The 21,989-nt window shown below is 42.7% G+C and overlaps 2 protein-coding genes across 2 annotated transcripts in view; one reads left to right on the top strand and one right to left on the bottom strand.

Annotated features, from left to right (window-relative positions):
• Alk (ALK receptor tyrosine kinase) overlaps positions 1-17,696 on the top strand; it is a 643,754-nt gene extending 626,058 nt beyond the window's left edge. The window contains exons 24-29 of the mRNA XM_027933420.2: positions 370-467; positions 5,227-5,319; positions 7,775-7,876; positions 14,013-14,147; positions 14,761-14,851; positions 16,960-17,696. Coding sequence (XP_027789221.1) covers positions 370-467; positions 5,227-5,319; positions 7,775-7,876; positions 14,013-14,147; positions 14,761-14,851; positions 16,960-17,643 — 1,203 coding nt within the window. The 3' untranslated portion in view covers positions 17,644-17,696. The remainder of the gene's footprint in view (positions 1-369; positions 468-5,226; positions 5,320-7,774; positions 7,877-14,012; positions 14,148-14,760; positions 14,852-16,959) is intronic.
• Positions 3,471-5,044, bottom strand: LOC114086043 (ras GTPase-activating protein-binding protein 1). The gene has a single exon (XM_071601453.1). The coding sequence runs from the start codon at positions 5,000-5,002 to the stop codon at positions 3,605-3,607; it is 1,398 nt and encodes a 465-aa protein (XP_071457554.1). The 5' UTR covers positions 5,003-5,044; the 3' UTR covers positions 3,471-3,604.
• Positions 17,697-21,989: the final 4,293 nt, after the last annotated feature.

The following is a 21,989-nucleotide window of genomic DNA, read 5'->3' as shown; positions in this document are numbered from 1 at the left end:
AAACTTGGGGTACTCAAATGTTTCTAAGGCTTGAGATAGGATGTGCAGAACAAGGTAAAAAGGAACAGACAGGGGCCACAGGCTGGAGTCCTGCATCCTGAGCATCCGAGGCTGGCCCCAGGTTAGAATCACCGGGGGAGCTTGCACATGGACTGAGCTGAGCCCCCCGACAGAGGTGGGAGCCTGGGCTGGATGGGGCCAGGCCTCTGTGTTTTTAAAGAGCTTCCAGCTGATTTCTAGGGTGTGGCCAAGACAGAGGCCCCTGTGGAGCAGCCCGTCTGCAGCCAGCCTCCAGGCAAGCAGAAGCCAGTTTCCATCTTCTCTGTCCCCCAAGAGCTCCATCAGTGGATCACTTCTGTCTCCTCACAGAATCAGCCCTCCTCCCTGGCCATGCTGGACCTTCTGCATGTAGCTCGGGACATTGCCTGTGGCTGTCAGTATCTAGAGGAAAACCACTTCATCCACCGGTGAGTCAGACGCCTCGCTCTTCCTGCCACCTCGGCACACTTCCCCACGCTCTCCAGGGCCAGGTCTCTCTCTTCAGAGTGGAAGAGCGGCCTCTCTCCAGAGCTGTCTGGACGGTTCGGCTGTTTGTACTGAGAGCAACTGGCTCAGGGCCTCCCCTGCCCGTGTGTGAAATGGGCATGGTGCACGCCCCCTGGCCTGTAGGGTATTCTGAGCCTCCTGTGGGGACTCCTGCATCTTGAATGTTCAAGTCCTAGATCACCTATGGTTGCCCCATGTAGAAAACTGGGCTCCTTAGGGGGAAGTAAAAGGAGTTCACATTTTCACATATGACAACAGATAGCGCTAAAGCAAGGACCTCAGATTGGTTGGTTTGTTTTGGTTTGGTTTGGTTTGGTTTTGTTTTTTTCTATCTAGAGATATATTTGGTAGGGTGTTAATGATATCAAAAAAAAAAAAAGGCACTGTACACTTTAAAAACAAACCTTACACTGAGACATTTCAGTTTTTTTCTTTAAAAGGAGTTAAATGCTCTATGGACAAGGAAAACCCTGCACCAGAACCAACTTATTCCCATCCTCTTCCTCTTCCTCCTCTTCCTCCTCCTCTTCATTTTCCTCCTCTTACCTCTCACTTGCTTCCCTCAGCCCCGGCACCCCCTCTCTTGCTCCTCCGGGCCCTCCTGTAGCCCAGTGGGCACCACTGTCCTCCCATACTTTCCCTTCAGCTTCTCAGTCTTCTCAGAGGCTTCCTCAGCAGCAGCCCTAGTTCACATCTCTCTCAGCTTCTTTACCACGTTACCAAATCCTTCCATTTGGGGGCAATACTCAGAACAGGACAAGAATAGGGCCAGTGGAGGTCTCTCGAGTGCATTAAGATCCTTGATCTCCTTTTGGGGTTCCCCTGCAGGAGGGATTGAGGTTTTCATTTCCCTTTCATAATGGTCCTTGTCCACCTTTGCCATGTTTTCAAATTTCTCTGTCTCTTTAGCAGACAAGGTCTTTCGGCTCTCTGAGCACTTCATAGAAATTCTGAGAAGCTAACTGCTTCATCTGGGAATTTCTTCTTGTGCTCCTCCCTGCAAGTTTGCACAAAGAATGTGTCTGATGACATTTTTGCCTCTTGGTTCCTTAGGATGTCCTATGCCCACGTTGACCTGTTTTGTTTTGGTCAGTGGGATACAGCTGCCCGCTAAGCTCTAACTTGCTCCAGCGCTGTCTCTGTGGAACTCAGTGTATGGACCTCCATACGTGTACACCTCTGAATTCAGAGGAACCCCTTCACTACAGCCACTGGCTCCCCTCTTTTTTGGTTTCATTAAATCTGTTTTCTTTGGCCATGGCATACAGCAATTTCAAGAACGGTGTGTCACCCTACCAATTCTTGGTGTCTTCTATAATATTACAATACCTTATCAAGTTCAAGATCATTTTTTAAGTAACCATTCCATATGCATCAGTGCAAAAACCCTTCTGGAGCCATACATACCATTTCTAGTCCAGTTTGCTCTATTTCTCTTTAGAATTGATGGCTCTCTATACAATAGTTGTTTTTTTTTTTTCTTTTTTGATGTCATTCCTGTTATGCTTTTGTGATTTTATTGGGTCATTTTATGAACCAATGCTCCTCAATTTTCAACTTAAACCTTAGGGATCAGGTCAGTGGCATTAATAACATTCATTTCCCATCCCTGCCGTTATTCTGGATCCTAAGCCATGATCCATGATCTGGATCATTTTTTTTAATACATCTTAACAACCAGTTGTTTACTTTCCAAGTTCTTTCTCAACCAAGGTTCAGAACACTCGTGAAGTCACCCGAAAATATAAAACCCACCTGTGCTGCCTAAAGTACTTCTTGTGATTTCTGCATAGAACTTAAAAATTATTAGGGACCCTTTCCAGACTTCTGGCTGCAGCTTTGATGCCCACGTGCAGGTCACTGGGTGAGCAGTGGGAGATTTGAAGTGGACAGTCTCGGAAGGCTTCTGATCCTGCCTCAGAGGCATACTGCAGGAAAGGGAGCCACAGGGAACCTGATGACAAAGAAGCCAGCCTTGTGACCTAAAAGAAGTGATGCTCCAGCCATGGAGCTCAGCAAAGCCTGGAGGCGACACCATGGCTACTTCTTTTAAAACTAGAAATATCGGGGTATATTGTAACCTACTTGAATCAGATATCATGGAAGTCATGCTGTTCCAGAACTTTCCTTCAAACAACTGGCAAAAACCAACCCATGGTCTGTAGCTAACAACAGCTTCAGGTCAAAAAGCATTTCTTATGCCCATATATCATCGGGCATCAAATTTTTGGCTCAAATTTTTAATAAAATGAAGATATTAATAGCACCCTGTGTCTTGCAGGGTTGTGAGAATTAGACGTGAAGGACCTAAAACATGCTTAGCACATAGTAAGAGGCCCATAAATTGCTACTGTTATTATAGCTATTTTCATTATTGTTGTCCCATTAAGCATTTTCAATTGTTTCCCCTGCTCTCTTCCCATTTCCCTGTTAGTTTTTTTTTTTTTTTTTTTTTTTTTTTTTTTTTTTTTTTTTCTATTAACACCTTTTATTCAGTTTTTAACCACATCAGGGAGAATCAAATGTCAAATTTTCCAATGGCAATTTTTCCACATCAGAAGGTAGTCGTAACTCTCAAAGAATAAACAATTTGGATTTTTCCTGCCTCCAAAATGCTTATCAAATCCTGCATTCCTCACAGGTTTTGAAACATGTAGAAAATAAGTAAGAAATATTCCAATGAATGAAACATACCAAATGTCAGTAATAAGCAAGACACATTCCTTTGGGGAAATGGCTGTTTAAAAAAGAAAAAAATTCCAGTCTGTATATGCAAAGTAAGCAAGGAAATTCAGTCTTTTCGTTTTTTCTTCTTTAAAAATTCGTTACTCCTAAAATAGCGTTCCACAAAACTGGAAGTGAAGGACTAAAAGGCCAGGAGAAGGGAAAAGGGAAGGAGCACACACCATTAACACAAAAAGAAGTAAAATTGTACAAACTTAAGCAGTTTATAAGACTAGGATCATCATACTCCAAGATAACAAAGGCTGGTTGAAGAAATTCACCATTCTGCAGAAGCTGGGGTTTTTATGCTTCATGAAGACCAGTGAAGAGCAATTCACTGCCGTGGAGCAATCCCCCTTCCCACTCCAAATCCTGGTTTCTGCACCATGCCTCCACGGGGAGGGCCTCTCATTCCACCGCCCAGCCCACCTCGAGGGCCTCCAGGTCCCCGCAGGCGGTTATCTCGACGGTCCCCTTCCCGAGCAGCTCGAGTCTTCTTCTCTTCCACATTCAGTCGGACTTCACCTCTGAACATGATTGGTCTGTTACTAAGAACTTTCTGAACAGGCTCAGAATCATCGAATACAACAAAACCAAAATTGGGTAATTTTCCACCACTGTTTATGCGCAGCTCCACCACATTCCCATAATTTTGAAAGAAATCTTTAAGTTCTGATTTGTCCACTTCATGAGGCAGGTTGCCAATGAAGAGTTGGTGACTATCAGGATGTCTCACAATTCTTCGGGGCTCAATATCACCTTGCTCACCAGCCTCACGGATTGGTCTGGGTCCCCTCTGAGGAGGAATATTTATTCGTTGCTCTCGTACTCGTTGATCCCTCTGAGGCCTCTGTGGTGGAATCTGAGATTCAGGCTTAGACTCTGGACGGGGCTGTGAAGCTGGTACTTTAACTACGTGAGGTGGTATTCCAGTAACAGGAACAGCTCCACTGGGAGGAAGGTTCTTACTGGTCACAGATGCCCAAGAAAATGTCCTCAAGTCTTCCTGTACTGTTTGAGCTATATCTGTAGGTGCTGGAGAAGAACTCTTCTGAGCATCCTCAGGAGCAGGTTCTTCTAATACCGGCTCAGACTTTTCCTCTTGGATTTCAGATGCGGGTTCTTGCTCTGGTTCTGGTTCAGGATCAGGCTCTGGTTCAGCAACAGGCTCCTCTAAATGTTCTTCCAAGTCATTGCTGACAGTCTGATCATAGAAAGTTCCAGAATCATCAGGTACCACCTCAGGTGTTTGCTGTCTTTCTTCAGGCTCCTCTACTTCTTCCTCAGATTCCTCCTGAGGCTCAGTGACAAAGCCACCAAAGACCTCATCTTGGTATCTGAAGATATCATTATGAACATAGAATTTATTTGCAACAGAGCCCTCCGGGGCAAGAACAAATGTTTGCATGAATCTCCGCAAAGCCTGGTTGTTGTTTGATAAAAGACCCATCACCTGGACCACCACACCATCATTTAGAGTAGCATGAGCATCAACATGGCGAATCTTAGTGTGGCAGTTGGTGAAGTTTTGTGACATCACCTTCCTGTGAATTTCTTTCTGTCCATAGACTGCATCTGCTGGCTTTCCATTTGAATCCAATCCCCCATGAACATAGGAAGAGTTCTTTCCATAAAATCTATGTAGCATGTCTGGGGCCTGGTTCAGCAGTGTGTAATACTGTCTCACAAACTCCCGCCCGACCAGCAGGGGACTAGGCTTCTCCATAACCATTGCTTTGGTCAATTCAACCTGCGCGGCTGAGCGGGAGAGGAACAAGCTCCCTGTTAGTTTTGAGGCCTGAAATTCTTTCACACTGAAGTCTAAGATACCAAACGAAGTGTAGGAAAGAGGAGGCTTTCACCAGATTGGAGGTAAAAGCCCTAGTCATGGCTACTATACACATATTTTCACTGAATAAAATTAGGAAACCCTTTTTCTCATTGTTTTCTTCCCAGGGACATTGCTGCCAGGAACTGCCTCCTGACCTGTCCTGGCAGTGGAAGAATAGCAAAGATTGGGGACTTTGGAATGGCCCGAGACATCTACAGGTGAGTGAAGACCCCCAGCCCCCAGCGAAGCCTGTCTCCACCACCGCAGCCCTGAGGACTGGCCTGTGGCTGCTCATACCTCCCATCAGCTGATACCTTGGCACCTTCCCGCATGACATTTCCATGAGTTCCTTTCAGGATATGGAAGTCTTAATTGGTGCCATGCCTGAGGTCTAATTCTAGGACACAGTCACCTGCAGGAATTGACACCAAGTTTTTAATTGGATTGCTTTCTGGTTCCAACTCTTAATCCTGCCATGTTCTGAGACATGGAATAACCTGGATACTAAAGATGGGGAAAGCTTCAAAGTAACTTTGGAACTTATTCAATAAGTAACCTTGCAACTTATTCATCCTCTCCCTTTCATGGGCAAGATCTAAGGGATGCCATAGATTCCATTACCTGGGCATGAGCACCCAGGGCTGGTGGGACACCAAGAGACGGGGATGTGGGCACTTGGCTTAGCTTCACTGCATCTTCCCTGGTCCTTCTTAAGGCTACCTTTAAAAAAAAAAAAAAAAATATATATATATATATATATATATATATATATATATATAATTTTTTAATTTTAAAAAATAATAATTGCACTTTCATTCTTCTATTCCTCTTTTCTTCTTTTTTCTAATTATTTACAACAGTGACTGACTACATGAGTTAAGTTGCTTCTCTGCATGGTCACTAATTAACCCCTTCATTAACCTTCGGGGTAGAGCAAGGAGATGGTGGCATAGAGCTTTAGCTCTTTGGAGAATAATCGAGATGACCTGGACATTCCTAAGGGCCTCAGCCAGAACTGGTAACAATCTCCGTGTGAGAGAGGATACCACTACCATCTTGGGAACCCAGGGAGCAGCACACGGTGGGGCTGAGTCAGTGAGGACCACTCTGGAGCTGGCTGCCACTATCATTATGCAATTTTCCAGTGTTCCACTTTACCTTCCATACCCAGAGTCTCAGCACTCCTTCCCCTGCTTTCTCAGAACACCCAGGGTTGCCTCCAGTTTAAAACGCAAACACTGCGGCATGTCACCCGGCTCTTCCTTCCTTACTAGGGTCTTTGCTCTGACAGCCCCCCACTGTTAGTCAGCTTTCTGTCACTGTGACAAATATCTGAGATAAATCAACTTATAAAAAAGAAAGGATTTATTTTTGGCTCATGGTTTCAGAGATTTCAGTCCATGGTCACTTGGCCCTGTAGCTTTGGGTCAGTGGTGACACAGTACATGATGGCAGGAACTCCTGGTGGAAGACCCTTGCCCACCTCATGGCAGCTGAAAGCAAAGAGAGAGAAAAGGGGCTGGGGTCCCAATATCTCCTTCAAGGACATGTCTCCAGGAACCTAACTTCTTCCCAGCAAGCCCCACTGCCTAAAGGTCCCCCAGCCTCTTACTAGCACTACAGGCTGGTGACCAAACACAAAGACTCGGGGAAATCCAAACTGTAATTGCTCTTCATCCAGCTTCACTAGCTTCTGCTCGCCCACCGACATGCCACAGTTCCCCGTGTGCCCACCGAGTTCATGGGTCGGGTATGGCCTGAGAGCCTTCCACCAGTGCCTCTTTCTGAAGCTTTCCCGTCTCATACAGAGCAAATCAATGCTCCACTTGTGTCACTGAAGACTGTCCCTATCCACATTACTCTGTGTGTTGTTCTGTTCCTTCCACTGAAATATATCCTTGGGAGAGAGCTGTGACTTATGTCCTTAGAACATGACAGAGTTACCTGATACCAAGTTCTCAATACATAATTATTGAAGTAATCAATTAATGTGGGCAGGCTACCTCCCAGAACACACCCAGACAGAGAATATGGCTTAAAAGGCAGAATGAGTCCATTGATTTGGTTTTATCAGTGAGTTGCATTAGTGGCATTCCTGATGAACATGAATAAATGAATTCATCTACCTTTTAAGCCAATTCCATGCCTAGTCCCGTGTTCTCCAGTCTGGGTGTATCCGTGAGAGGCCTCCCCCGGCAGCCTTCTAAGGTCACTGGTTGAGAGCCCACGTTGAACTAAATGCTCTGCCTGCGTGCCATGGAGGAGCCGAATGAATAAGACCCAGCTCTGCCCTCAGTTCTCCCATTTAACATCTTGTGTTGTTACTGCAGGTCATCAAAACACACTGTCCTCGTAAGGTAGGAGTAATGTTATTCATTTTGAGTTATAATAAACAAAACCCAACAGGGAAATCTAAGCATCTGCTAGCAGGGATCTTAGTCATTGCATAGATCTTTTCTTTTGGGCCTCTAGTGAGCCATTAAATGACACCAGAGTTCTTAACTAAATGATCTGTGGTCCTCTGCTCTTCTCCTGATCCACCAAGGACCTCTCGTTAATTTCAGTCCTTTAATGGGTAGACGATGTTGTTGACACTTTCTCAAGTTTCCTAGCAGGGCTTCTGTGCAGTGCCACCTCCAGAACCACGCTTGGTTTCCTCTTCTTCCCCCACAGGGCCAGCTACTATCGAAAGGGAGGGTGTGCCATGCTACCGGTTAAATGGATGCCCCCAGAGGCCTTCATGGAAGGAATATTTACTTCTAAAACAGACACGTGGTGAGTCTTGCTGCTCCCCTCCTCCAGGTATCACTGTGACCTTAGTGCTGCTCTTGGTCTAAATGAGCCACACTCTCCTTGGGGAGACCCCAAGAAGAAAATATTTGCTCTCCTTCACCACAGTGGTACTCCAGCGTTGGCAGACACCAGCATCATCAGGAAAGCTTCTTAAAGACCCCACCCCAAGAGTTAATGATCAGACGATCTTGTGTCCGATTGAGAATGTGCCTTTCTAGCGAGTTCTGCAATGATACTGACTTTGCTGGCTGGGTGACCACATGTTGGGAACCTCATTTTATTTTATTTTTAATTTTTTAGTTTTATTTTTTAGTTGTTGATAGACCTTTATTTTGTTTATTTATTTGTGGTGCTGAGAATCAAACCCAATGCCTCACACATGCCGGGCAAGTGTACTACCGCTAAGCCACAGCCACAGCCACCCACCCCCCAGTCATTTTAAATGGAAGATTAAACCTAAGCTCCCTCCGAAAGCATGCACACACATGCATGCACATTCACACGCACACACTCACTTAAAGGGAGTCTTTTGAATTGCATTAAACTCCACAAGGACAAAGAAGACCACAAAGACAAAATTTGGAACACTGGAAAGCTCATGGAGAAGTGGCCCCTTACTGAGGAGAACAAAAATGGACATCTCAACCAACAGTTCAGGTCCAGAAGCAGGCTGTGCACTCGGCCCGAGAGCCCCAGACAGGCCCAAGAACTGAAAAAGAGCTACAGGAAAATTAGTTCAAGGTCTGATGAAGAAGTATCTAAGTCCTCTGGCCCATCCCCTCATCACTGAAGAGTGTCGATGCTCCTTCTGCCATCAAGAGTGGGGCTCTCTCTCCCAGAGATTCAAATGAAGTCCCTCTGGTCTTGGGGACATAAACCTCACCATGGGTGAGGTACTCTACTGTTCACAGGAATATTTCTTTAAGTCTCAAGGGTATTTGCCCCCTTGGTCCCCTCAATACCAAGAACACTGGCAGCCAGGCAGGAGATCAGAGAATCCCTGGAGGCACTGAGTGATGAAGAGAAAACCACAGATACTGGCAAGGGGGGTCACCGGTGTAGCAGGCCGTATAATGGCCACCCAGAGGCCGGAGGTCCTAACCCAGAAGCCTGCAGTTGTTAGCCTATTAGCAAAAGAGCCTTCCCAGAGAGAATTAAGTTGGGAATCTGAAGTGGACTAGTTTTCCTTGATTAACTGGGCGGGGGGGGGGGGGGGGAGATTAAATGTCATCACAAGTTTTTTTTATAAGAGGGGGATGGAAAATTTCACACAGAGACAAATAGTAGGAGGCAGTGTGACCACAGTGGCAGAGACTGGAACAATGTGACCACAAGTCAAGGGTTCCAACCGCCACCTGAAGCTGGAAGGAGGAACAGATTCTCCCTCTGAGACTCGGGAGGGAGCACAGTCCTGCTGACTTGTGGATTTCAGCCCAGAGACACTGCTTTCACATGTCCAGCCTTCAGAACTGTTGAGAGAACCACCTTAGGCTGTTTTAAGCCAACAAACCTGTGGTAATTTCCTACAGCAGCCACAGGAAAGGAACATATCCGGTGGAACCATCGCACAGCTGCCCACAGGTGCCAAGGGCCCCTCCCAGAGCCTCGCACCAGCTTTTAATGTTCAGCCTTAAAACAAAAATAGGCAGACAAGAATCAACAAATATTTGAGAAAAAGATTATAATCTGAAGAAAACAAGAGAGGGAACTTGGAGGAAGAAATGTAGAAAACTTAGGAAAACTTATTTTAAACTATAATATCCTCAGAAAGATAAGGAAAAAAACTATTGCAACCATAAGTGAAGGGCAGAAAGTTGTTTAAAGCAATATTTTTAGCAGAACAAAAAGCTCTTGGAAATAAAATATGATGATAGGAATTCTTAAGGGGATGGAGAATAACTCCTTAAAAACATGTGTGGCCACTGATATTGATGTCCTTCCAAAGATCACAGGGGTGGGAAGGGGAAGAGATACCTTACAGTGAAGAAACCAGACAAATGTGACCTCAGCCAGATGATCAAGGTCAAGAGCAACAGCAATATGTCAGGCTAAGAACACATACCCTTGAGATGATGTGATGCAAATGACACTTTATCCCTGTGATCCTCCTCCCAAACTCACAATTCCCGTCTAATAATGATGAAAACAGACAAACCCAATTGGGGAATATTTCACAAAATTCCTGACCAGTTCCCTCAAGCCTGTCAACGTCATCAAAAACAAGGAGAGTCTGAGATGTTGACAACAGTCAAGAGGACCCTAAGGAAATTTGACAACTAAATGTAACATGCTATTCCTAATGGGATTCAGAAATAGAAACAGGAAACTCAGTTAAAGAAAAAAAAAAAAAACTAAAGAAATCTGAATCAACTGTGGGTTTTAGTTAATAATGTCTTAATATTGGTTCATTAATTGTAACAAATGTACCATACTAATGTGATACTAAAAATAGTGGGAAATAAAGTGTGGGGTATATGTAGTCAAAATTTCTTCACAATTTTGAACTGTTCTAAAAAATAAGTTTATTTTTAAAATATTCTGAAAGAAATGTAAAATAAATAGGAGGGTTGGAATAAAGAGTTAAATAAGTCCTCTGGAAAATAAAATAACTATAAATAGATGGAATCCATAGGAAAGAGAATTAAGAGGATTAGACCAATAGATCCCAAAAGCTAACAAAATAGGAGTCCCAGAAACAAGGAACAGAGGAAGTGAAGAGAACAAAAACATCAAAGACATAAGACAAGATTTTCTAGAATAGAACTTGAATCTGCAGAATGAAAGCATCCACCAAGTGCCAAGCACCATGGATAAAAAGAGCCACACAAGAGCACATTGTCATGAAATTTCAGACCAATAAGATTCTTCATGCTTCCAAAAAATATAATAAAACAAAGATCAAAGACATGGAATAGCTTAACAACACAGGAAACACAAGAAAACAATGCATGAATAGTCCCCATTCTGAAAGGCTTACATTGAGATAATGGTACAAGATGGTAGAACCCACAATGGCGCTGCCCATGTTCAATAATGTAAACAGGAGCCTTTGTTCTTTCCAAATCAGATTTGCCTTAACTTAACCCAGGGAATCTCAAAGTGGGGACCATGGTTTATGGGCATCAGCATTACCTGGAAACTCGTTAAAAATGAAAATCCACAGCCCCCACTTCAAGCCTAATGAAACAGAAACTTTAGGGGTGGGGTCAGCAATCTGTTTTAACAAGCCCAACAGAGGATCCCAACATGCACCAATGGTAGAGCACAAGCTACCCAGCCCATCCAGAGGAAGAATAATGTGAGTGATTTAATAATTGTTCTGAACACATGCATATCCTATGACCCATCTGATCTTTTAAGAATTTACTTTAAAGAAAATTTGATGCCAATAGACTTGGGAAAGGATATTCATTTGCACACTATTCGTAGTCGAAAAAAGGCTTCAACCTGACTCTCCATCAAACAGGGGATGGAAAAACAAACTGGTTTTGTGTTCACCATGGAAAACTGTTCAGCAGTGTAGAAAGGGTAAAACACATGCTAATCCTGCATGTATCGACACAGACACATCACAAAAACAATATAAAGAATGTCACAAAAAGGAATAGGATAATATTTAAGTATAACTTTACAGTGTAAAAAAAAAGTCTATAATACAGATTCTCTTGTTTATGGCTTCAAGTGTTGTTTAAAAATGTGAAAACACAAAAAAGGAAAAATACATTCTTATGTCAGTGGAGGGGAGAAAGAAGAGATGCAGGTGGGGCTTACCTATATATATATTTTATTTATTTAAAAAGAAAGGGAAAACTGACATGAATAAGGTAAAGTAATAAGATCTAGATTCTTTTAAAAAAATACAGTGACCTCCATCTACTGTCTTCCATTTATCAATCAATTTAAATCTATCTGACAGGCAGAAAACATACAGCTGTAACTATTTAGGCCTTGCTGCCATTGTTTTGCTTGATCTTGCCTGCTTTGCTTTGCATTGGGTACAAAAATACCCCCAGAGAGAGATAATATAATGTGCCAGGAAATTTGTAGGTAACAGAATCCTGGAGATCTAATTATCTGCTCCAGTCTGTCTTAGGGCAGTTGAGTTGGAATCTCTGCTTCAACCCTCTCATCCGAAAAATATGGAAAATATCTTTGCCCAATCCAACTCACCAAAGTCTTTGAAATGTTACCAAGATGACAATAAAAGCATTTCATGTTCCTTACAAGCATAGTTTTCTACAATTTTCATGATGATGTTTATTAATAGCAGAAAACTACATCAGTATACTACAACAAAGACAGGCTTTCTTTGTTCAAAATGCTCACTGTTAAATTCAGGGTTTAAAATAAAATTATAACCAAAATATCAAAGGAGGTTATTTTGGAACATGATTTAAAAATCTCAAAAATTGTTTAAAACAGGGGATGAGGGGGGTGGGGGTGGGGGGCTGGGGATATAGCTCAGTTGGTAGAGTGCTTGCCTTGCTTGCATGAGGCCCTAGGTCAGATCCTCAGCACTACCACCAAAAAAAAAAAAAAAAAAATGTTTAAAACAAATAACAGACAAGAACTTGAACACTTTTTTAAATTTATTTATTTATTTATTTACTCTTTATTTTAGTATTATTTATGTGTATGTGGTACTGAGGATCGAACCCAGTACCTCACACATGCAAGGCAAGTGCTCTACCATTGAGCCACAACCCCAGCCCCAAGAACTTGAACACTTTTTTTAAAAAAAGAAAGAAGAGAAAAATGCCTTACCAGATGGAGGGGAAAAAATATGCAAACAGTAAAACAGAATGGTATCTATGTGAGAAGCAGACAAGGAGATGAAATGATTAGGCCTAGAAAAGATGTATCATTAGTCAAGATTAAATTTCAACCTAATTTGAGTATAGGAAAGAACAAACTCAACAAGAGCAGCAAGTGTTTACCTAATCTTTGGTGAAAGAAGGATTGTATGACTATAAATTAAATGAAGGAAATCCTAAAAAAATTATAAATAGATTGGACTACCTAAAAATGAAAATCTTTGGTATGCTAAAAAAGTAGGGTTAGAAAGCAACTCAGAGAAGTATTTGAATTTTTGATAAAAGGTTAACATCTCAGATACATAAAAAGAATGTCTACAGTGCACTTTTAGGTACCAAAATTGATACCAAAATAATATGCCCCAGTAGATAAAAATGGGCAACAGACATGAACAGACACTTTGTGGGAGAAAAACTGAACTGGATTTATAAACACTTAGGAAGACATTCCCCCATGTTAATTAGCAAGTCAATAAACATAATTTAAGACATTTCACCATTTTTGCTTTGAAGTCAGTAAAAGTCCTCATTGTTAACAAGCATATTCAGTGTTGATGAGAGTGTTTGCTATACTCTTGTTCAATGTTGACAGATGAATAGTGAAACATTAAGAATCAAATCGACATTATGTATCAAGAATGTTTCAATGTTTGTATTTTGTGATGTACTTGTACTAGAATTATTCTTTATTTTACTATTATTCTAATGTAGTAAATCAGAGAATTAATCCTAAATAAATCCTCCTTTTGGAAATTCACAAAGATGTTCATCATGGAGTTAAAGATCTTGAAAGTTGTGGGCTGGGGCTATAGCTCAGTGGTAGAGCACTTGCCTAGCACATGTGAGGCACTGGGTTCGATTCTCAGCACCATAAATAAATTAATTAACTAATTAATAAAGGATTTTGAAAATTGAAAGCAATATGATAAGGCAAATTAAGGCCCAATTATTCAATGGACTACTTTATCATCATTTAAATTTTTGTTCACAAAATTAGCATGGAAAATGTTTTTGCTAAAACAAAATATGCAAAAGCATCAAGGTTCAAAATTACATATTAAATATAATTGCAATTAGGTAAGAAAACAAAAACAGAAATTCGACCAAAATAAAAAGTCACATGTTGGCAGCAGTTATCTTTCCATAGAGCATCATATGTGGTACTTCTCATTCCTTTCATTTTTCTATCTTAAGATTCCTCTATTATAGATAAAGGTATAATGGGGAAAGAGATTAAAATTTTGCACCTGTGTGCATGTGCACACATGTCCACACCCGTCCCTGTGTCTTCTGTCCATGCCCAGGTCCTTCGGAGTGCTGCTGTGGGAGATCTTTTCCCTGGGGTACATGCCATACCCCAGCAAAAGCAACCAGGAAGTCCTGGAGTTCGTCACCAGTGGAGGACGGATGGACCCACCTAAGAACTGCCCTGGGCCTGTGTATGACTCTTTTAGGGCACTTCTACTAGCCCCTGAGCATAGTTTTTCCTTTAAAAAGTATCTGAAGCTTCCTATGCTTCCTTAAACTGGAGGGGCATGTGGCTACCTTCAATGGAGGATGCCCCAAGAGAGGCATTTGTCTGTAACTTCAGTGAGATAATTAGTCTTCCAGCCCCTCAGAGGCAAGACTGCCATCCTGGCCAGAGGCTGAGGACTCACCAGGCCCACACTCCTTAGACACGCATGTCCCAGATTCACCCCTACACCCTAGATCCTGAGTCTGCTTTAATAATATTCCTGTTCGCTGTGTTTTCTACTCTCCTATCTGGCATCCCTCGCCTCCTTCCATCAGCAAGGCAGATAGGAAATAGAATATTCTGTCCCAAAAGTGGCTCTAATTCAGGAATGAGCATTTGATATAAACACCAGGATGTCTATGTTAATGAGCTTTGATATTAACACCTCATGTCAGGCTAATTCCCTAATCCACCAGCAGGGGGCAGCACATACTGCCTACCTGGGTCCTACATGAATTACCACCCTCAAAAGATAGGTACCAGTTCTGACCCCATCTGGAAGTGCTCTTCCTGACTTTAATTGCTTATTCTTTTAGATACCGGATAATGACTCAATGCTGGCAACATCAGCCCGAAGACAGGCCCAACTTTGCCATAATTTTGGAGAGGATTGAATACTGTACCCAGGTAAAAACATGTTCTCCCCTTGACCAGCAATAATTTTATATGGAAAAGTCCTAAAGATAGCAAATACAAAGGTAGGAAATGAAAGGCAAACCAGTCAGGATCAAACAAGACTGATAATCATGAGAATGAATATTCATCACCTCTATAATGAAATGACTGGTGTCTCATTTTGCCCATTTCATACAATAAATCCTAGTAACTTCCAGTTTCTTCACCAGCATGTGGTACAGTGCCAGACAGTAGTAGTAGAAAATCAATTCAATTCACAAATATTAACTAAGTCCCTGCTGGAGATCTAATGTTTTATTAGGTGAAACTGGAGCTTCAAAGAAGGATGAAACACTCCTGCTCTCAAATAGTTTATAGCCTGGCTGGAGAAATAACAACGTGTGAACTAAATCACAATGTACAATTGCTCACTCATATGTCCAAGTTAGAAGTATTAAGGGAATGAAAATTCAGAATAATCTGGAGAAAATTTAACATCATCTCTAGTACTCGTGTAGATTTGGACTACACAAATCACTTTTCATGTATTTCATTTTGTCCTCATTGAGGGACATAAGACATCCCATTTCACAGAGGAGGAGCCAGGCCAGGAGAGGTTGTCCAATCCCGTACTGAATTTTCCCTTCTCCCCACTCATCTTTAGCAGACACCTGCCTCCTACCTCATCAAGCACACAGTTCATCGAAGGAGAATTCCAGTTTCCTCCTTGTCCCAGTGTAGACTTGCCTACCTCTGCAGCCATTTGTACACCCCGCCCCCCAGGCCTCCTCCTGATCCCGGTGTCTGTCACCTACTGTCCCGGGGGATTATAATCAAGTTATCTTCTCTCTTCCTGCTCTCTGCTTTCATTCTCTTTCTTGCGGCTCTTGTTCTGCCAGAACAAGAATATTGATGAAAATATTCCAGAAAAATCCAACAATTCAACCACCTCTCTAAACTCCCTCGATTGGGACAAAAGATAAAACACCTTTTCCAAACTAGAGTCACTTTCTAGCCCCACCATCCCACGCTCACAGGCTTTTTAGCTCAGTGGGTGAACTGACATCTTCCTGTAGATGGGCTTCGTTGGTGGAGTTACTGGAGTTCTGTCAAAGAATCTTGTTTGATGACATACCAGTTTACAATGTTGTAACACAAATGGAATACATCTACCTAAATAGAGATACCTTCCCTAGAGTATTTTTCTCCAAAATATATAAAAGCCCTCTCAAAAGTGGGCAGTTTTACACATGCATATTTTAAATTACTTGCTATGGAAAGGACAGTTATTTTTTTTCTGATGAATACTGAATCAATGTGCTCTTCTGTTAAACTCAAGTTACAGGCCCTTTTCCCCATTTGTATGAAACATTAAAGAATTAGATTCCCCCAGAGTTACGTTTTCTTCCACGAATTTCCCTTAAATCTCTAGCAACTGCTTCTACTTTTCTATGTTACAATCTTTTGCTGTAAAAATGATCTAGCACAAAGTTGTTCTTGCACATGGTTTCCCTCATAACACTTCAGTACTTCCTGAGCCCAAAAGGGACCCTTCACAGAAACCAGTCAAAAACCCCTGCATGGTGAGGTCAGCACATGGAATGATGTGATAACACCAGGGAAAGTCATCATCAAGCAAACCTACTCAAGTAGCAGGAAACTGGAGGAGGCTAGGAGCCCACAGCCTGACTCTCCTCCCCTGCCCACAGCACACACACACTTGAGGTCAACACAGACTTCTTTTTAGTTGGAAATATTTTATTGAGAATAGACTAGAATAATTTTTTAAAAATACAATTTTTAAAAATGCATTAATCAGTACAATTTGGGTTATGGACTCCTCCTCTGCAAAGTCCCACTCCCCTGCCCCAGGCAGCGCGGGGCTTCCCTGCACCCGGGCTGGCTCTGGCTCCTAATTCCACCCTGTGGGCTCCTCCAAGGCCTTCAAGGTCAAGGGCGATGCTTTATTCGGTTCCTATTCTCAGGGCTTATGAATTAATATATTCTCAGTGCATCCTGAACGGTCTCCTTGCCTTAAAGTTTAGATGGCTTCTAGGGTACCGTCCAGACTCCACATTTTCTGCGATTCGGTTTTCATGGGTCCCTCTCTCCTCCCATAGGATCCAGATGTCATCAACACTGCGCTGCCCATAGAATATGGCCCGCTCGTGGAAGAGGAGGAGAAAGTGCCCATGAGGCCCAAAGACCCCGAGGGGATGCCCCCTCTCCTGGTGTCCCCGCAGCAGGCCAAACGCGGGGAGGACCGCGCCCCAGCCGCGCCCCCGGCCCTGCCGGCCCCTTCCTCGGGGAAGGCTGTGAAGAAACCCGGCGCTGCCGAGGCCTCCGCGCGCGTCCCCAGAGGGCCAGCCGCGGAAGGGGGACACGTTAACATGGCATTCTCTCAGTCCCACCCGCCAGCAGAGCTGCACAAGGTCCAGGGGTCCAGAAACAAGCCCACCAGCTTGTGGAACCCAACTTATGGCTCCTGGTTTACGGAGAAACCCACCAAAAAGAACAACCCTCCAGCCAAGAGGGAGTCACAGGAGAGGGGACGCTGTACTGTCCCTGCCGGAGCAGCTCCCGGCAGACTCGCGGGGGCGTCGCTGCTCCTGGAACCCTCCTCGCTGACTGCCACCATGAAGGAGGTGCCTCTGTTCAGGCTGCGTCACTTCCCTTGTGGGAATGTCAACTACGGCTACCAGCAGCAGGGCTTACCTTTAGAGGCCACCACTGCCGCCGGAGCAAGTCATTACGAGGACAGCGTTCTGAAAAACAAGAACAAGGCAAACCGCCCTGGGCCCTGAGCCCGGGGCCACTTCCTTCTCTCCGGGAGAGCCCATGGGACAGGGGGAGGGGAGGTAACGGCTCCATCACCAGAGACCAGATGTCACTTTCATTTTGTGCCAATTTGTTTTGAAGTGCCACATTTAAAAAAAAAAAAAAAAGTGTATTCTCAAAATGCTTTAGAAAGGTTTTGAGCATGGGTTCATCCTATTCTTTCAAAAGAAGAAAATATAAAAACTGATCACTACCAGGCCCTATCGGTTGCATAAGGTTTTTTCCGCATGGTGGTTGTATCCTTAATCCTTATGCTTCTTTTAACCTGTGTGTGCTCTGCTTCAATGTCGTCAGAACCAGCTGCTTACATGTCTCGTGGTGGGAGTATGAATGTTCCTCATTGATGTGGACATGAACCATTGGAGGGGTGAGGGATCACGAATAAAGGAGCTAATTGTAATGATTCAGCATGGGGAAAGACTTCTTCACTCGGAAAAGAAAACATAGACCATTAACTGAAATATCACTTTAGATGATGGATAGATACTAATTGTTCTGATTCCTTGCCAATTATCTTTTTTAAAGTGTCGTGAATAGTTCAGTAGTATAGAGGAAAAAAAAATATGTGAATATGCTCATCTAAACAAAATACATGCATCCCAAGTGCTTTGAGTATGATGAAACACCAGGACAGATCCAGAGATTCAAACACCCTATTGACATACCTCATGCCTTAAGAAAATCCTCCTCCTAAAAGTGAAAAACTGAGTGTGAGGTTTCCTACTAGATTTGAAATCAAGATTTAAATTACTTGCTTTCAAACTTGCCACTAATTCAAATCTATTCATCTATTTTAAAACAAAAATCTTAAGCATAGAAGTGTGGAAACATATCCATTTGGAGACATTCATTTCAGTACATCTCAGGCCAAAAACCTTCGAACAGTTTCAGTCATGAAGGTCTCGGTGCTGAAGTTCTCCCTGTAGTGGTGGGCAGGGTCCCTGGGGGACCAGGCCCTCCAGTGGTCCTAGGAAAGTACTACGCAATAACTTCCCCTGCCCCATTCACTTGAGTTTTCTGACCCTTAATCATGTGATCCTAGTATATTGGGACCAAATATGTTGAAATATTTATAGGATAATTTGTATAGCTACCAAATGCAGATTAAAATGAAGATTTTTTTCCCTCTAGGCAGTGAAGAGGAAAGCAACTAAGGAAAGCTTGGACTGTTGGGGATGACACTGACATCTTATTGTGGGAGTTCTACACCTGGTTTTCACAGATGAAATTTATTTCTATAAAACTGCATCAGGAACCCATTAAAATTTATACACATGCTTATGTAATGTTTTGATCTGTAAGTGCTCATTTCATTCTTTGTGCTTCTCCTCTATTCTCATGTCCAGTCTGTTTCCCGGTGGTAGCATCTCTCTGGGAGGAAAGCATTTTTTGCTAATTGCTCTGCATGAAACATTCCCAAGCAAAGGGACTGCAGGGCGGGTAGGTGCATATGTACCTTTCTTCCAATCTTCTCCTTTTTATTTACATCGGAAGTATCAGTATTGTATTCTACACCAAAACCAGAAAACTATTCATTTCCCTTAAGGCAGTTGCCTGGTCCCAGAATTGGTGGTTCTGTGTATCTGTAGATGCACTGGTACCTTGGGGATTACTTTTATTTATCTGCCAAAAATATGTTCATCAATATACATGAAGCTGAAACATCCATGAACTCATCTCTAAATAACTGTATCAGTAAAGTATGGTTCATGCCAGGTGCAAAGTAATCACATAAATTCTGTTCCAGCTTACAAACCACCCTAAGGGGCTCTAGAATCTCACGCTGAGAAACACTCTCTCCTAAAGGATAACAGAAAACAATTCCACTTTACATCAGTAACACTAGTAACCAGTTAAGAAGGGAGTATGCCACATGGTTAAATAGCCAACTCTTTATTGTAATAGATGGGGGAGGGGTGGATCATAGCCCTTTCCACTCTTAAAACACAAAATGCAGGTTGTGCCTTACTACCACGGAGGTTGATTTGTTGCTTTTCTCTGATCGTCTTTGTTGGTCAATGTTCATGTAAACGATAGTGGAATCTTAAAAGCCTGTATTCTTGGATACGGAAATAAACAACTCCACACTGAGATATTATGCCCTCGAGATGTTTCATTGAAGTTGGTATAACCTTAGGTACCAGCATGATTAACATAGACTACTGTCCACTGAATGCTGCTACAGCCATATGGCTACAGCAATCCAGGCAGATGCTGTGGACTCTAATAAATTCATTAGCTATGATAACAGGTTCCACTTAGAAAGTGGACAGACACAACTGAAGTTTGCAGAAGTCGTGTTAATTAAACCATAATCTAGCATAATTATTTATATTCCACATCAATTAAAAAAGCCATCAAAAGGTTACAACAGTTCCACTGGGAAACTAGCAATTTGTGAGGAATGACCAGTTTATCAATGCATGGCTCCTCACAATTATAGCAAACTGAAGGAGCAGGAATACACTTTTTTTTTAAAGTATGTTCTACTTAATAGTTAAAAGACTAAATCTTCTTCCACTAGGGTAGAGTCTTGAGTCCTGGCTCCCCTGGGTTATCTGACCCAATGATTCTCCCCTATACAAAAGAAGGACAACAACACTCCTGTGCCTTATAGTTGCCCTGCGGGAGAGCATAAACTGAATGCACAGCACCCCTTACACCTGGGGAGTGACATGAGGCTGGGTGGGTGGGGGTCAGCGTCTGTGTGCCTCCTACCCTCCCATTCAGCAGTTCTTATCCACCCAATGGAAAAAGAAGAATGGATCAAAGCTCTACCACTGTAAAACTAGGTTCCAAGTGTTAAAATAAGCACCACAGAATGAAAACTAATTAATTTGAGCAATTATTTTAAAAAATATTTTTGGCATCTCCATGTAATTATTTCTTGGTCAACCCTAGGGCTGTAAGATATTATGTAACTGCAGGTTGACTTCATTCTTTAAAACACAGCTGGGCTATTTTAATAGATTTTCTCTAGTAATACAGCAAGATGAGCTTTGCAGACCAAAAACGAGATGGGTATGAATTCAGACCACTTTAAGTAACAGGCTCCCCATGACAAGATTCATAAAATTGTATGCAGTGTGTTGTCAATCTGTCTGTGGCTAATGATTTTTTAAATGAGTCCCTGAAGAATCCACATTTGACTTTGCTGATTTCATGACAACAGATGGTTCTCCAAGTTGTGTGAACACACAAAACCACCCCCACGTGCCTGAGCTCCTCACCAGTATGCCCTGAAATCTAAGAGGATGACTGAGAACAGAGGAGCTGTTAAGATCATTTTCACTTGGTATCCTGAACAGGTACATTTGGTTTTTAATGCACTCCTGGAGTACAAAGCTATTGTCTAGCTCTGGCTCAGCAAGGAGGAACAGACCAACATACAATTAGTGAGGGAGGGGACCTATAACCACAAAACTACAGCAATGTCCTCCCTGCTGCATTCAGGGCTGGGAATGCCCTGAGTGCTTCCCTCTCATGTGACAATGGCACCAGCAGTCTACCCTCAGAAAAGCTGCAGGTACCAAAGTCTGTGTCCACCACTGTAAATTCCTCTTCTAACACCCCCTCAATTGCTCTCTGCGCTCCCACAATCTAAGGCCTGCTGCCTCCTCGTAAGCAATCCCTTACGACTCTTCCTCCACACTAATGTGCCTTTGCTAGGCTCATTTCTACCCATCTAAAGTGATATTTCATTTTATTTAGCCAACTGAAACAACTCCCAATTACCTTAGAAGAGAATCCCTCCTGTCAGTTGAAAGCCCAACTTATTAAACCAAGCCTGGCACAACTCTCCCTGGAATATTTACATTTTAATAGTGGCTATTTAGATGAATATCAGCGTGATAAGTTCTAGATGTGTATGTCATCTTGGATAATTTAGCACCCATCAATTACTTGAGAAACAGCAAGCGGACTGGGCAGTAGAGGAGACACTGGGTACCAGACTGCAATTACCTACCTATGGGACTCAGGCAGGTGACTGAAACGCTCATTTGAAAAACCAGTGGTTTGGTCTCTAAGGCCCCTTCTAACGCTGAAGTCTGAGATTCTGTAAGATTTCATCTGTGAAAGGTAAACCCAACACCCAGACCATAATCAGTAGGGGTGTGTGTGTGTGTGTGTGTGTGTGTCCTTGACTCTTAATTCACTTAGAGCCAAAGTCAAATAATTACGAGCACAATCCCAATGAGCCAAATTGAATATTTATATAGAAGCCAACCAGAAAGTTTGGCATCAGTTCTGTGTTTTCCCTTCCTATTCAAAGATCTCCTTAACCAACTTACAACCACTACCATACAAAAAG

This window comes from Marmota flaviventris, chromosome 14 (assembly GCF_047511675.1).
Source record: "Marmota flaviventris isolate mMarFla1 chromosome 14, mMarFla1.hap1, whole genome shotgun sequence".
Taxonomy (NCBI): Eukaryota; Metazoa; Chordata; class Mammalia; order Rodentia; family Sciuridae; genus Marmota; species Marmota flaviventris.
Note: the sequence above shows the minus strand (reverse complement) of the source record. Positions and strands in the feature narration are given on the sequence as shown.

What these genes read in the sequence shown, in the direction of transcription:
- LOC114086043 (XM_071601453.1), bottom strand. Translation starts at nt 5,002, where the DNA reads ATGGTTATGGAGAAGCCTAGTCCCCTGCTGGTCGGGCGGGAGTTTGTG.